This window comes from Dermacentor silvarum, chromosome 5 (assembly GCF_013339745.2).
Source record: "Dermacentor silvarum isolate Dsil-2018 chromosome 5, BIME_Dsil_1.4, whole genome shotgun sequence".
NCBI classification, from domain to species: Eukaryota; Metazoa; Arthropoda; class Arachnida; order Ixodida; family Ixodidae; genus Dermacentor; species Dermacentor silvarum.
Window position 1 is genome coordinate 186,980,800 of NC_051158.1, and position 16,408 is coordinate 186,997,207.

General features: G+C 48.4%; 1 protein-coding gene and 1 pseudogene across 4 annotated transcripts in view; one reads left to right on the top strand and one right to left on the bottom strand.

The window, feature by feature from the left end:
• LOC119454648 (nuclear transcription factor Y subunit beta-like) overlaps positions 1-5,625 on the top strand; it is a 57,038-nt pseudogene extending 51,413 nt beyond the window's left edge.
• A 4,047-nt stretch (positions 5,626-9,672) lies between these two features.
• LOC119454649 (dermonecrotic toxin SPH) overlaps positions 9,673-16,408 on the bottom strand; it is a 142,631-nt gene continuing 135,895 nt past the window's right edge. Inside the window, exon 6 of one of the 4 annotated variants that reach the window (XM_049666939.1) lies at positions 9,673-10,517. In XM_049666939.1, coding sequence (XP_049522896.1) covers positions 10,385-10,517 — 133 coding nt within the window. In that variant the 3' untranslated portion in view covers positions 9,673-10,384. The remainder of the gene's footprint in view (positions 10,518-16,408) is intronic. The other 3 variants (XM_049666938.1, XM_049666937.1, XM_049666936.1) reach the window with 3 other exon arrangements.

Here is a 16,408-nt window from a genome sequence, read left to right on the forward strand (position 1 = left end):
GGCCAGGACGGCCTTAAATCCCCTCGTGGTGGCCGGCGTTTCCTTCGTGGAAGTCCTCTCTCCGGTGGTCAAGTTGACGACCTCCTCGCCCTTGGGTCCCCCTTCTTGGTAGCTCGCCGTTTTCGTCTACTCCGTAGAGGTGACAGCTCTCTCGGGGCTGAAGGGGATTATCTCGTCACGGGAAAAGCGCTGGGGCTTGCTTCCCACATTGGAGAGATACAGATTCCAGGCATAACCTGGCGATGACACCTTCGGGGAACTTGTGGAAGTGTCAGACCTCTGTCGGGCGGTCAAGTTGGCGACCTCCTCTCCCTCGGGTCTTCCTTCTTGGTAGCTCGCTGTTAGCGTCTGCTCCGTAGAGGTCAGACGCTCTCTCGGGGACGAAAGAGGATTATCTCGTCACGGGAAAGGCGCTCGAGCTTGATTCCCACATTTCACAGGTGCAGTTCCAAGCCGATCATAACAACTCGCAGTGGCGTCATGGCAGAGGGTTAGTTCGCGCGCTTGGACGTGTGCGATGTCGTTGAGGTTGGGGAGGGAGTCAAGTTGGGGTTCGAGATGTGCCGCGAACCACGTGATTGTATGTGGCTGGATAACTTTGCCTTTGAGAATTCGATGTTCTTCCTCGGCGACGGTACCACAGGCAAATGAACGAACCGCCACCCTCGAGTCAGTGAATATTTCAGCGCACAAGTGACGTGTCGATTGTGATTAACTCCCGTTGCGACGAAGTCCGATGTGAGCCCGTACTGGGCTGCGTCAACGAATAGGACCGTGTGAGGTGAGGCTTTTATCCTCCGGAGCAATGCCACAGCCATAGCTTTGCACCTGCTAGCATTGTGTTGTGGATGCACGTTTTTGGGAAAAGATGCAACCATAATGTTGCCCGTAGGTAATCCGAGATTTCACATGTACGTTCCATTGCTACAGTGGAGCTGATTCCTAAGACCGCGAGAATCTCCCGCCGCGCAGAGGTGCTAGAGAGTCGTGATACTTGAGCAGTTTCCTGAGCTTCGATGATTTCGTTGAGTGTATTATGCACACCTAGTTGAAGAAGGCCGCCCTGCTGGCGTTTATTGCTACTCCTATAACTTTTTTGATGTTTTTACGCATGAGCGTGTCCAGCTTGCGCCTTTCAGAAGCGTACCACTTGTGCATTGCAGCCACGTAAATTATGTGACTCATTAGGAATGCGTGGGATAGCCGTAGGAGATTGTCCTCCGTTAGACCGCTCTTTTTGTTGAAGATTCTATTGATTAATCCACTCATGCACTCCATCTTGGTCGTGATTATCTAGAGCATCGTAATGTTGCCTCCGGTAGACTCGATGAACATTCCCAGCACCTTTAGCGTGTCGACCTTAGGAATGCTCGCCCCGCTTTTGGTGTGTAGTTCTATGTCGACTTCGTCCCGGGGCTTCCAACCCCTGGGTTTAGGACCTTTGCGGACCGGTCTGCAGAGAAGTAGCTCAGACTTGGTTGTCTAGCATCGTAGGCCTGTGCCATCGAAGAAGGTTTCAGTAGGGTCGTCTGCTTCTTGCAGGCTCGGTTTCACTTCCCCTTCTCTGCCGCCGGTGCATCAGATGGTGATGTCATCGGCGTAGATCATGTGGTGAACTCTTTTAATTCCCGACAGGAATACCGACAGTTGCCTGAGGGCTAGGTTGAACAACAAGGGCGATAGCACTGCTCCCTGAGGCGTGCCTTTGGGTCCGAGTGAATACCCTTCGGATTTGTGGTCTCCAAGCTTTAATTTAATTTCGGTTCCCCGGGAATGATCTTACGTAACCGTGAAGGGCTTGTCCTAAGTTAAGATCCGAGATGGATTCCAGAATATGTCGGTGTGTTGTCGGAGGCCTTCTCTAGGTCAAGCCCGAGAATGCCCCGGCCGCACGTCTCTCGTATCTTGGTCTTTGATTTGAGACTTGATTAGAGTCATTGCATCTTGTGTCGAGAGGCCTGGTCTGAAGCCAACCATGTTGTAGGGCAGGAGACCGCTCCGTTCGACGTGCTTAGTAATGCGATTGTGAATTACGTGCTCCGCTACCTTCCGCACGCAGGATGTAAGGGAAATCCGTCTGAGGTCGGACAGGTTTGCAGCTTTGCCGGGCTTCGGAATGAGGATTACCAGAGTCTCTTCCCAACTTCGTGGGACTTCACATGTCTGCCAGGCCTTGTTGATTTCTTCGATAAGCCACGCTATGGAGTCGTCGTCAAGGTTTCTAAGAGCCTTATTGGTGATTTGATCAGGCCCTGGCGCGGACCTGACATTGAAGCAGTGTAGGGCCTCCCTGACCTCGTAGACTTTGAAGGGGGCGTCCAACTTGGGGCACGAACCACCCCTATAGGTTGGGTAGTCGTCCGGGCTGGCCAAGCCCATGTGGGAGATACCGATAGGCGATGTTATCCAGGGCTTTCGACACGTCTTCTTGGCGAGTGGTCTCATGTACGATTCTCTCCAGTACTTTAGTTTGGTTGGATCTAGCATTGGTTGCGTCAAGCAGCAGCTTGACGAGATTCCACTTGGCGCCAACTCTCATTTGTCCATCAACCGAATTCCATATTTCATCCCACTGCTGTTGGCATAGTAACCGACAGTGCTCCTCAATGGCTCCGTTAAGCTATGCGATCTTTTTTCTAAGCCGCCGTTTGAGCCTTTGCCCTTTCCACGTGTTGATTATCGATGTTTTTGCTTTGGGTAGGTGTGCCAGCCGAATATCCACCCTGTCGACTTCAAGGTCGTTCTGTGTCTTCCTAGTCGCCGCTTTAATATCTGCCCTGATCTGTTCAGTCCATTAATCCAGGTTAACTATCGTGCTCTGTTGCTCTATCTGGGAGCGCGGTTGCCGGATTTTTCTAAAGCCTTCCCAGTCAGTAAACACAAATTCTCGTAGAGGTTTGGATCCAACCTCTGGGGTTATGACCAGAATGTTAGGATCACTTCCTAGATTCTCGTTGAGATTGGTCCAAGAGGCCGATTTGAAGCCCCTGACAAAGCACAGGTCGGGAGTAGTGTCGCACGTACAGGAGTTCCCGGTTCTTGTGGGGAACGCCGGATCTGTCCGAAGGAGGAGGTTGTGGTTGGTTGTGATCTGCCACAAGTCTACCCCTTTCAGACGGGACTGCGGATAGCCCACATTGGTGCGGGGCGTTGCCGTCCCCTGCCACCAGTAACGGACACACCTTGGCCCGGCTCACTGCCTTATTGATGATCTTGGTAAATCTCTGTTTATGATCGCTGGGCGAGCTGTATATGTTGAGAATGAAGATGCTGTCTTTGAGGTACTTCCCAGGAATAATTTGAATGAGCAAATGTTCGACCTTGTTGGAGTTACAGCCAATATTGTGTACGATAAAAGTGAATTGATTGGCTACCAGGGTACTGATGCCTCGTTTTCCTACCTCCTGACATGTGTGTGTTGTGTAGCCGGGTATCGACACCTTGTTTATGAGGGTTTCCTGTAGTAGAATGAGGTGTGGCTTTTTTTACTGTGGACCAAATGAACTGTTGGAGGACATTCTTTTTCGGTTGGAAGCGTCTACAGTTCCTTTGCCATATTTCCATATTATTTTGGTGTACCGCCATGTTGTATGTTAGTGTTAGCACCTGTCTGGTGTCCTTGCATCATGCACAAGTTCGAGACTGCTGTCTCTAGCTTGTCGCACCTAGCCACTAGGGTATGTATTGCTCCTACAACCTCGTCTAATACAGCCTCAAGCTTGTCTAAATGGTTGTTGGTTGCATTTTAGAATTTGTCAAATCGGCTGGAGAGGGCGCTTTTCGGCTGTCCGCCCGCCAAAAAGATAGTGCTCTCTTTTTGGTTTGACCATTAACCACCGGTTCTGCTACTGGAACTTCTACTGGAATCACCGTTTTGCTACTTGGACTTCTATAGGATCCTCGACCACAGGGGTAGGTGGCTGGGCAGATTGACTGGTACACTCCTCTCCCGTCTTCCGATCGTCTTTTTTCAGTGCGGCTACTTCATACCGGAGCTGGTCAAGAGCCTGCTTTAGTAATGTATTTCCTTTTCCACTTGTGTGACTCTATTATGCTCTGGAGATGTACCCCGTGTTACCTACATCGGTGTGGGCGGCGGTGAGTTCCTGACTCGGTCGGCCCAGCTGGACCTCGGGCGGCGGCGGCTGCTGCTGCTGCTGCTGCTGCTGCCGCAGCAGCAGCAGCAGCAGCAGGTGACCGCGGTAGGTGACCGCTGACAGCAGCAGGTGACCGCTGACAAGCAGCAGCAGCAGCAGCAGCAGCAGCAGCAGCAGCAGCAGCAGCAGCAGCAGCAGCAGCAGCAGCAGCAGCAGCAGCAGCAGCAGCAGCAGCAGCAGCAGCAGCAGCAGCAGCAGCAGCAGCAGCAGCAGCAGCAGCAGCAGCAGCAGCAGCAGCAGCAGCAGCAGCAGCAGCAGCAGCAGCAGCAGCAGCAGCAGCAGCAGCAGCAGCAGCAGCAGCAGCAGCAGCAGCAGCAGCAGCAGCAGCAGCAGCAGCAGCAGCAGCAGCAGCAGCAGCAGCAGCAGCAGCAGCAGCAGCAGCAGCAGCAGCAGCAGCAGCAGCAGCAGCAGCAGCAGCAGCAGCAGCAGCAGCAGCAGCAGCAGCAGCAGCAGCAGCAGCAGCAGCAGCAGCTAGCAGCAGCAGCAGCAGTCAGCAGCAGAGCAGCAGCAGCAGCAGCAGCAGCAGCAGCAGCAGCAGCAGCAGCAGCAGCAGCAGCAGCAGCAGCAGCAGCAGCAAGCAGCAGCAGCAGGCAGCAGCAGCAGCAGCAGCAGCAGCAGCAGCGCAGCAGCAGCAGCAGCAGCAGCAGCAGCAGCAGCAGCAGCGCAGCAGCAGCAGCAGCCAGCAGCAGCCAGCAGCAGCAGCAGCAGCAGCAGCAGCAGCAGCAGCAGCAGCAGCAGCACAGCAGCAGCAGCAGCAGCAGCAGCAGCAGCAGCAGCGAGCAGCGCAGCAGCAGCAGCAGCAGCAGCAGAGCTAGCAGCAGCAGCAGCAGCAGCAGCAGCAGCAGCAGCAGCAGAGCAGCAGCAAGCAGCAGCCAGCAGGCAGCAGCAGCAGCAGCAGCAGCAGCAGCAGCAGCAGCAGCAGCAGCAGCAGCAGCAGCAGCAGCAGCAGCCCGCCCTCTGGAGCCGGATCTGGTCCGCGAAGCCGGGCGTCTCCGGGAAGTCGAGCGCTCCGCCGAGCGCCCGCAGGATCTGCCGCAGGTGCAGACGCGGTCACGTGAACGACTCCGTGACGTGGAACCTCCGCTTAGCGCTGACTTCAGGGGAGCCGGCGAATCAGTCAGCCGGACTGTTTGCTTGTTTTGTAGTCGTCTTCTACGGCGTTGACGGACCACGTAGGGCATCTGGTAGCGTTGCTTGCAGGCCTTGTCTGCCGTGATGTGACGCCCTCCACAGAGTGTTCATTTGGGAGAATATACGTGATTATTTTCGGGGTTGTTCATACCGCACCCCCTGCAGATGCCAATGGTGTCGCTATTAGTCGGGTTTTAGCTTCAACCGTGCATATGGTATTTCGTTTGCACGGTCAGCAATTTCAAGCTATGTTGCAGTAAGCAGTCCCTTATCATTGCACTTGGTATATTTTGTCCAGTCTGCCAGTCCGAGGCCCTCCAAGACGCTCAAGGGTTAAGATTCTGTAGTGCTGCCTACGCACAACCCAGCGACACCTCAAACAGCAAGGCATACTATGGTAAGGATAATACTCGACCACTACAATTTTTACAAACTTGTTTCCTTGGGTAACTGCAAGTGAAGTAGCATTTATTTTCATGGCAACTGTTTAATAGCTCAAGCATAATAAATGTCACTCAGTGACTGCACTTGGACACTAACATTTATGATCATGGCAACCATGTAATTAAAAGCTGAAACATTCATTTCGCCCGCAGCGGTATGAGTTTCCTCAGGGTTTGCATTAAACACTAATTGGCGGCCAATTATCTGTTTTCAATTTCTCTTTTCCATTTCAATGACACAATAAACTAGAAGACAAACAGGTTTCCCACAATTTTCTGTGCTCTTTATTTGTTCGATCGGTCACGATGAGCCGTGATACAGGCAGACAAAAGTGGTCTTTTGTGTAGGAATATGAGCTCAGTCTATTTAGCCCACTCTAACTCTAAAACACCTTCTGTAAAGCGTCTCACGTTGAACTATGCTACATTGGCCGCTTCTGTGTTCGTTGTTTTGTACTTTTATCTTTCCTGCCTGGGCCCAGATGGGCCTGCAGTATTTTGGAAATAAATAAACCAACAAAGTTAATTGGCACAAGCAAGCTCGTGTGAATGGCAGTTTTATGCCCTCACAGTTTTTAAGTTCACAAAAGTGTAAACGGAAACCCTCGTGAGAAAGGTAATGACCTAAAATTTAGCATTATATTCTTCATAGCTTGCACAAGAATGCATGCCACAACAATTAATTACTTTGTTCTGCGTACGTGATAGTGTCATGTTGGTTGCTCATGCACCTGTTTTTTTGTGCATGTGACATTTTAAAGCCACAGCCAGCAGAAGACACGCCTGAAAAGGCCTTTCTGAGGCATGAAGTACGGTGTTACTCACAATTACAAACTGCGACCATGAGGAAGATCAAGACTCTGCAACAATCCCGTCACCGGCTTTTGCAAAAGGTTGCTCATCTCCAAGATCTCATAGAAGATTTATCTGACAATCGCATTCTAGGAAATGAGGATGTCGCCATGTTCAGAGTCTTGGTGGGGCAAGAAAAAGACTTGCTCATGCGTCAACTGCCACGTAAGTCTGGTGCAGCAGTGTCGCCCGCTTACTCGCCAGACCTCGGGGCATTTGCACTGACTGCATTTTTATTCGCCTAGACCATACCCATATGTACGAGTGTTGTCAACCCATGCCTCCCGCACCCAAAGACATTGCGAAAATGGTATCGATTCATTGATGGAGCTGCTGGATTTTCAAAAGAGGCACTGAGTGCATTGACTATGGAAGTAAAGCAAAATTCACAAAACGGCCACTCCACATTACGTAATCTGGTTGTGCATGAGATGGCCTTTCGGGGACATGGGGAGTGGGATGGAGAAAGGTTTCATGGATATGTTGACCTGGGCATTCATGTCAAGGATGACAGCTTTCCACTTGCCAAATATGCATTTGTTTTATTGTTTATTGCGATGAATGGCAGATGGAAGCTGCCGCTTGGCTAATTTCTAGTGGATGGCCTTTGTGGTGAGCAGAGGCGCAATTTGGTGCTGCAAGCTGCTACCTTCGCTCACGAAAAAAGGTGCACACATTGTGAGTTTGACCTGCGATTGCGCTGCGCCTAATTTGTCTTTGCTGCGCAGCCTTGGCTGCAAGATGGACCTGACTGAGCTGGATGCTTCTTTTCCGCATCTAGTGAGAAAAAAGCCTATCTTTGCCATGTTGGATCCCTACCACATATTGAAGCTACTGCGGCACACCCTGTGTGATAAAAAGGCTATTGTCGATATGAACAAACAGTTCATATTGTACAAAAGCATTGATGAGCTGCATGGAATCCAGTACACAGAGGGCCTACATTTGGCAAACAAACTTAAACACGCACATATTAATTGGAAAAAACAGCTCATGAGAGTCTCATTGTTGGCTCAAACGTTTAGTCAATCGGTAGCAGATGCTCTTAGTGACTGCAGAGCTCGAAAAATTCGAAAATTTTCAAATTCCTTGCCAACAGAAGAGTTTATGAGAGATGTCAACAACATATTTGACATTTTAAATTCAAGACATCCAAAGCAAGAAGAATAGAAAAGGCAGCTGTGTCCTGAAAATGTGGCTCCTGTCACTGCGTATGTGAAAGAACTGAAGGCCTACTTTTGGTCACTTAGGGAGTCTGAGTACGTCACAAAGCCAATGAAGCCTGCCTTTTGGGTGATCCCTGTAATTAGTTTACGAGCTGCAGACTCCCGCATTCGAATTCTGTTTATACAATTGTTCTGTTCAGCACCAAGCTAAACAGTATGGACAATGACGGTAGGTTAGCTCCTACCTTTCACTAGAGCAAACTGTGTGATGACATGGACATGCTGTGAATGCTCTCAATGCATTATGCGTGAGCTAAGTATACGTTTGAGGATGACAATGTATTTTTCAAAGTTTGCTCATGTATGTCTTTTACCTGACCTTTGTGGAAATTTACCTCTGTCATCTGGAATACGCATTGGTTTTACTATTTCCAAAATAATTTAATGTGCTCATTTTGTTGACTTGCTTTACAATAGCCTTTAATGATGCCACATTCACTGTAACCACGAACGTTTGGTGTATACTACTGAATGAGTGTGTTAAATACCGTGAAATATGCATTTATTTCAGGTTCACAGTATAATAGAGCCGTCACCTCTTAATTTTGCTATGTGTTGGCCCAGCTTGGACAGTGCTAATATTTTCCTAGGTATGTGATACAACGTAAGCTTTTTTGTACATCTTACTTGCAGCAAAATGCATTGTATTTTAAAGTTTACATACTTAGTTTGTGAGTCTGACCTCACATCAATTCTTTCAATATTGACTTTGTGAACTACCACTCTTTTTTATTTTTGCATATGCATCGCTTATTTTTCTGACAAGCACAGTCACCGAAGCCTCTGGCAATTTGTGAGTACAGCGCGGATATAAATATTATACAATTATAGTCCTGTAGTGAAGGCGTTGCATACAAGGCTTTGTAAGCAAAACTGCAGCTACATTCAAGGATAGCTGATCCCATGACCAGTTTTATTAAAGGTATCAATAATACATGTGATATAGTTTACTTTGTATAACATTATTATACAAATGTCCTGCGACATACAAATATGCTAATACTGATACCATAGAGCAATGACACAATAGGTTTTGCTACTTGCTGTTTACAATTTTATTTTGTGTATAACGTTTTCAATGTACTTCATTTATATTATAAATGTGGCTTCCTTCTGTATTTGTGTGAAATATTCTGGCTTCTATAGGTGCAATAATCATTGAATCAAGAATGAATGATGTGAGGTTGTCATCAAAATGTGCTTTCCATAGTACAAGTACACCAGCAACACAATGAATCCACAAGTGCAAATGAATGCTGACATTTTCCCCTTGCCCCTATGTATTTAGTTTTCGTGCCGTTTTACAAGGCACCCGAGAGAGGGAGGGGCGGCTTCAGGGGATGTTGGCTTGCCGAGGATAGCGGGATCACCTGACCCTCCCTCGTAGTTTTTTTTCTTCCTCCATGGTCTTAGCAGCGGAGCTGTTGTTCTTAGTCGACCCTTCGCAGTCTGTCCGGCGTCACGATGGTGACGTGACCAGGATAGGATGAGAGCCGCTACGGGGGAGTGCAGGTCACAGGACCAGCAGAGGAGGAGAAGAGCGCTGGGGGAGGATGCGACCAATGAGAGGGCATGCGAAGGGCGCGAAGAGGAGACGCGATAAGAGGTGTTTCTGTGCGGTGCGCCCTTTCGGATAACGCGCAACGAGTAGAGCTGCTGCCAACGCCGTCCACGTTTCCCCGCGTTCGCGCCGAACCCGCACGGTGTCCTTGACTGCAGCCGATGCCTCTGGCGGTGGCTCGGCTCGTTTCAACCAGAGAACAGGACACTCGTCGAGTAGCGCTGGAAGTCGCTGCCTCTTCACGCCTCGCAACGTTTCAATATAAGTTCCTGTTGTACATCTGTTTTCGAAATTGCATCACGTGCAACACATGCACATGTAACACTAGGTGTAACTAACACAACTTCGCTGTTCGACCATCTTCACGGAGTGGAAGTGGCGGTGATTTTTTGAGTTAGTCGGTATCCCAGCTGCCACTGTTTTACAGTTCTGACGGCATGACGCCAATGGCCCGGCGTGTGACGAGTTAGCTGAGCGTCTGATAGCTCTCCGCCTACTTCGCCGGTTTCGTCGCCCTTGCTGCTGAGACCAGCATGCCTTGCGTTTCTGCCCTCTAGCGTGTCACTATGCACGTCACACCAGGGGTGTTCGCTGGACTGTTTGGACAGGTTTTTGTTTAATGGTTACATTTTTCTTGTGTGTTTTAAATTTGTTTCGATTTTTCTGTCCAATTTTACTATTATATGCTGGGCAGGAGGATCCGAGGACCATCAAATTCTTTAAAATTCCTTTCGATTTTTCCGACCTATTTTACTATTATACCCTTAGCAGCAGGATCCGAGGAACATTAAATTGTCGTTGTAAAAACACAGTGTCATAGTAAGAAATCGTTAAGGTTGCCCTTTAACGTAAAATGTTTCTGCGGCTACAAAAGATCATGAAAGTTCCTGTCGATAGTGGGTGATACCATAACAGACTAAATAGAGCACATGTTCCCGGGGATATATGTGGTTAGACGCTGACATAAAGTGCAATACAGTGCAGTTCATCACAATATTATTTCTATGCAGCCTATTATTCTGCTGGTATGCGATTCCACGGACTGTCTTCTGGTCCAGCCGGTCGCACAAGCGGGGCGATGTCGCTATTGTTGATGACCTTGAGCACGTTGTCCGGTCTGTTTGTGATCATTCCATCGATGCCAAGCCTACAGTCAAGAAAAAAATTAGCACTTTGTAAAACTGCAGACAGTCAGCATTTAGCGTAGGTGCAGTCAAATGTGCTATCGTACATCATGATATAGTGCATGCACATAATTTCTAGAAAATTAATATCGCCTGGGTTGAAACGTTGAACCCGTAGTAGACGTTATCAAGTACGTTTCCCACTGCTTCTTACCTAGAACATACACATACAACAAATGTATATTACCAGAGGTCACCCACGTGACGTGATCATTGTTATAGAAGGGCAGGACGTTTAAATGGACACACAAAAGCGCTACAATCACAAAGTTGGGCATAGCTTAAGAATGAATGAGAAAATAACGTTATATGTTCTCTTAATTAAACGTGATTCTTGTTTTCCTGATGTAAAACGTCGCAGTTTCGCCCGAAAGGCGAAGCATCGTTTGCGATAGCAAATTAGTAGACAGCTGTACGAAGTAAGGATAGTAGTTTTATCGGCCATATAATGTTGTAAATATGCGCTTACTAACAAAATAAACAAGCACAGTGTCACGCGCGCACAGGTAAACATGAACACATCTTGCTTGATGACCGCGGGAGCTCGTCAAAACGCTGGAGTGAGAAATCGCGCCATCGGCAGTGAGCAAACTGACCTTCGCGCTGGCTCTCGCTTCAACGCGAACTAAACGTCGAAAGCGCAGTGCATACGAAGCTGCTGGACCTCGGTGAATACCCTTTGGCCCATCACATATCGCTTTGAAGATGAGGCCGTCGCGGGTGCACACTTCAGCCACGTCGCAGATCGCTTTCAAGATAGCTCCGTTAACAGCAGCCGCGTAAGCAGAACGCACCCTCCCCCCCCCCCCTCTCGTCTCTGTCGCCTCTTCCGCGTTCCTCGCGCGTGAACGAAGAGCGTGCGCTTCCAGCCGCCTTCCTCTGTCGCGTGCGTGAGATTAAGCTGCGGTTGCCGGCTCACCCACACACACCTTCACTCGCACACACAACGCACGGCGCGCGGCGACGATTTTATCATCGTTGGACTTTATACGGAACATCACGGCGACGGCGACGACGACGGCAAAATGCGCTTGGAGTGTCCATATAATTGCTATCGCAATAAAAAGTCACAAGCTTGCGCGTGTGAGCTGCGGCTTGCTCTAATCACTCCTCAGTGGTCTGCGAAACTCGATGGAGCCGCGTGCGCAGCTCTACAATTCGCCTCTTCAGCAGCGGTCGTACTAGAGTGTACTAGATTGGGGGAGTGGGTCCAACGAGGGCTCGGCGCTGAGGCATTTTTAATGGAAAATCCAGGTCGCACCACCGTCGCTTTCTCCCAAATAAGCGGCCCCGCTCGCCGGCCGGACGCTTGTCGCGTCGGAGACACTACCGCAGCTGCATGGAGCTTTGACAGGCGGATACTCGGTGGCGGTAACACTGAGATTATTCCCCCCCCCCTATCTATTGTAAATAAAATGGAAAAAGAGCGGCGGAAAGAACGCAAACGACGCAACAACGACGGTACGTTGAGGAGACGACACCTACTCAGCCCGTGAGCTCGCCTCAGCCAATGAGCGCTGCCGAAACAGCCGGAGCCAACGTTTATTGGCCGGAGATTCAGAATAAGGCGACGGCCGCGCCGCCACATTTCCCGCGTTTTTTGCTTCACCCTCGGCGCTTGCTAAGTCGTCCGCTGGATCCACTCCCCCATTCTAGTACACTGTAGTCGTACCTTCCGAGGAGACGCCATAACTGTACCGAAGAGTAAACACAGGTATCGCGACTTACGCGGAGCACATATTGCATCCCTTGAGAGGTGGCACGATACGATGCTGTTGTTGTGGGGGATGATGATTTATTGGCACCCCTTATGAAACGGAGCGGTGAAAAGTAGTTACCTAACCTACTTGAATTAATCAAGTCCATATACATGCAACATGCAACTGCTACATGCAACTGCTACTTGCCCGGACATCTAGCGAGAAAAAACGCAACTGCAAAGCTTGACGTATCGACACTACGCATCGCGCATGTCACGTCGCACCAGAAGTGACACGACACGATTCTAATGATGATGATGATTACTTTGTGGCATCCTCTTTGAAACGGTGCAGTGACAAACAGCCAACTAGCCTGCTTGATGTAATCATGTGTGCTATAGATGTTTTCATTCAAGCATTTAACAGCGGAGCTGTTTAAGGTCGAGGTTGATACCTACGGAGCGATGGTGCTCGCAGTTTCGAGCGAAGTGGAGAGAGTGTGAAATGAGGAGAGGTGCAGAGAGAGAAAGAAAGAGAGACAAACAGAGAGCGAGAGAAATAAAAAAATAAATAAAACAAAATAAACTTTCTTCGCAAGGCGGGATTCCGAAACCGGGTATCCACGGTCCGAATGCGAGCGTCATAACCAACACATTCTCAAGAAAGTTTACACCCTTCAGGCCGTATCTTGTCTCCAAACAATAATTCGCATCTGCCTTGTTTGCATTTCTTTCCGTTAACGCTGCGAGCCCTGTACTTCCTAGTCACGATACGCTTGCGCGTTATGAACGCGACACAGCGTCCTCGACAGAAAAGTAGCGAGCGCTGAGTTTTTAAGAAAGGAAATGCAAGCAAGACAGATGAAGATTACTGTTTGGGGACAAGATACGACCCAAAGGGTGTAAACGTTTTTTGAAAGTGTAGGCTTACACCCACGCTTGCAGAACATGCACTTGTGGGAACCATATGATTGCGTTGTACCGACAATTGCAACACAAATTGCTATGGGCGAGAGAAAGAGAAAATGAGAGCGAGAAAGAGACACGGAGAGAGAAAAGGCAAGAGGGGAAAAAAGAGAAACACAGATAAACAGAGAGAGGCGGGATTTGAACCCGGTTTCTGACGGTCCGCAGACGAGCGTCATACGCACTACGCTATACACCCACGCTTGCACAGTTCCGCTGTTTTATTGGATTTCACAAGCGAGGAACTGGCTTAATTTTTTGTTCGTGAAGACTTCTCTATCTACCTTGTACCGCTACCTATGCAAATACTAGGTAGCGTGACACGTCGTGTAATAATACGCAACTCTAATGCTAACTCGTGCAGTATCGACACTACGCGGCGCCCATCTCACATCTCGTTGGACTGACGTATGCGGACGAGATAGTGCTACTAGCGGACTACACAAGAGATTTACAGGCACTTGCGAATATCTGTGGCGACGCTGCGACAAATCTAGACCTTCAGTTTAGCGCACTGAAATCGGGAATTATTATCTTTATGAAGACACGAGTAACTTCATAGCGTCAATTCAAGAGCAAGTAATACCCACAGTCAAGCAGTGGGTACTTAGCGCATACATAAACGAAGGAAATACTTACTGAAGCACCCACCAAGATAATTTTAAAATGAAGGGGAAGCGGAATACCGCAATAATGAAATACAGAGCACTGTGGGGCCACAATAAGTAGGAGGTAGTGCGTGAAATCTGTAAAGGAGTAATGGCGCCAGTACTAACGTTCGCAGATGCCATTCTATGCTTAAAAGCGGATATCTTGTCGCAGTTAGAAATTAACCAAAGAACGGTGGGCCGGTTGGCTTTGGGAGCCCACAGTAAAACCCACAAACGAGGCAGTGCAGGATGACATGGGTAGGGCCTCTTTTCAAGTCAGAGAAGCGCAGAGTAAAATTAGTTTGGATGAAAGACTCAGAAACATAATAAATTGGTGGCTAAAGTGCACAAGTATATATCTGTACCTGAGAAGCGTGGACACAGAATGGAGGAAGAGGTCAAGAAAGTTGGCAGCCAAGTATAGGGCAATTGAAAGTGTAAATAGACAACCAGGAGTCATCTGAAAGCAAGTGAGGAAAGCAGAAACAGTGATTTGTCTTTAAAGAATGGAAACAAAAAAAAGACCATGGCGATTTACAAGAATGAGGAGAAAGAAATTAGTACGCTAACACGAAGGGAAGTGCCTCGCTATTTGCGGCTTGAGCCGGTTGTCTAACCGCAGAAACATACCGGAGCAAGTATTCGGAACTGGATTATGCATGTCTATCCTACAGCAAAAATCCGGGGACCACTCAGCATATACTAATGGAATGCGAAGCAATTGACCCAGTGAGACCCGTAGGTAACGTGCACCTTCTAGAAGTGCTTGGATTTAAAGTGGACGGTAGCATCAACCGGTCAGCGGTGGAAATAAGCAAGGGACGTTTAGAATATTGCTGAAAAAAAGCCGGGAAGAGATTGATACGACCGGATCTGTTACAGGCATATGTAGCGGATCAAAATAGATACAGAAGTTTTAAAGGAAAAAAAAGAAATTAAGGGACATGTATAGAAATATTATAGAATTAAAAACATACAGGACCGTGACTATTTGTCACCGTCCGTCACTGGCACGCGACAGGAGGCGACGAAGAGGAAAAGGTTCGAAGAAGCGAAGCTCGAGGGACGCTTTTGTTGAGTGGTCACTCTTTAGTTAATTGACGGGTACAGGTTCGCCCAGAATAATAGCCCTGTCAAGCGGGTAATTTAAGTGCACTCACGGAGAGTGCCACTCGGTTTAAGTGCACTTTGCCAAATCTAAGCGTCGCAAGTGGAGTGTCACTCGCAGAAGAGTGTACTCCGGTCGAAGTACATTCACGGAACGCACTTTGCTGGCCGAGTGCGTAGCCTCGCCGCCCGCGGTTTCAATGGTACAAAATGTAATGCATAAAAAAAAGTACAAAGAAGTTCGTGTTAGTGGTTGAACAGCTCTTGCGCACAAATAATAGCCTAAAACGCGCTCATATTCTGTTCTAGCAGGATGAAATGCCACTTCGTCGCGCGTCGCTATGCCATTCTGGATTGGCTATGCATTTTTCTTGGCCGGCATTGACTTATCACAATCTTATAATAAAAAGTCTCTTCGTAGTTTGTTGAAAAAACATGGATTAAGTTTGGTTTTATTTATTATACAAAGTAAAACAATCACTTTTTAGAAGTACTTTTTTTAATGTACATTTTCACAGAACGCGCTCGTAGTCTTACGCCATTTTTTTTTTTTTTTTTTTATTGGGAGTGCGCTCTGTTTTCCCGTTTAGAACCGCGTAGCCTAAAGTGTCACTCAAGGTCCCGAAGTGCACTTAACTTACCCCCTTGACAGAGGTATTAATTAGTTTTTATAGAGACGGCTGTCGTAACTGTTGGTTACAATATGAACCAACTAGCTCAAAAATACGTCTTCACCAATCAGCCTTATACAATTCCTCTGCACGTTTTGGGCCACCCCCAACTTCGCCTGTCTGTAACGCGACATCACGAAAATCGCGAAAACTACCTATCTGATATGACGTTGATTATGATATTTCGCATTGATTATGGATGATTCGACCGAAAAAAAGGAAAATAATTATTTCCGATTCTACACTTCTTTGGAAAGAAACCCCTCTATTGGTCTAAAGTCGTTCGCGCGTCAACTCACCACGTCACCCCGTCAAACTCACAAGGGAAAGGTGACGCGTGCGCATTGAAGATGCATTAATATGCCGAACAGAACTGAATGTTTTTTTTTAATAGCTGGAGAGTGCCCCGTTCCGACAGGTATAGAAGATGTCTGCCCACCGATCATTCGGACACTGGTTACTCGGAGCCGCAATGCACCATGAATTTGTCGCGCATAATAAAAATTTTTGGGTGACCGTAAAACGTTTCCAAGCTCTTTTGGCACTTTATGACATCTCTCTGCCGTTCGTGAGGATCCGTTCTAGAGGCATTTTTAACCTCCCGTTGCACGCTGCTGCGATTTTTGACCCGCCACCGCAAGCTAAGCCCCGGGAAGAGGGCCAATCGTAGATGCCAGCGCCGCCCTTATTATGCGGTTTTCTAATTTACGGCGCTAGCTCGGCTCCACCGAAACCCTCGCCACTGTTGCGCGCTCCTCGCC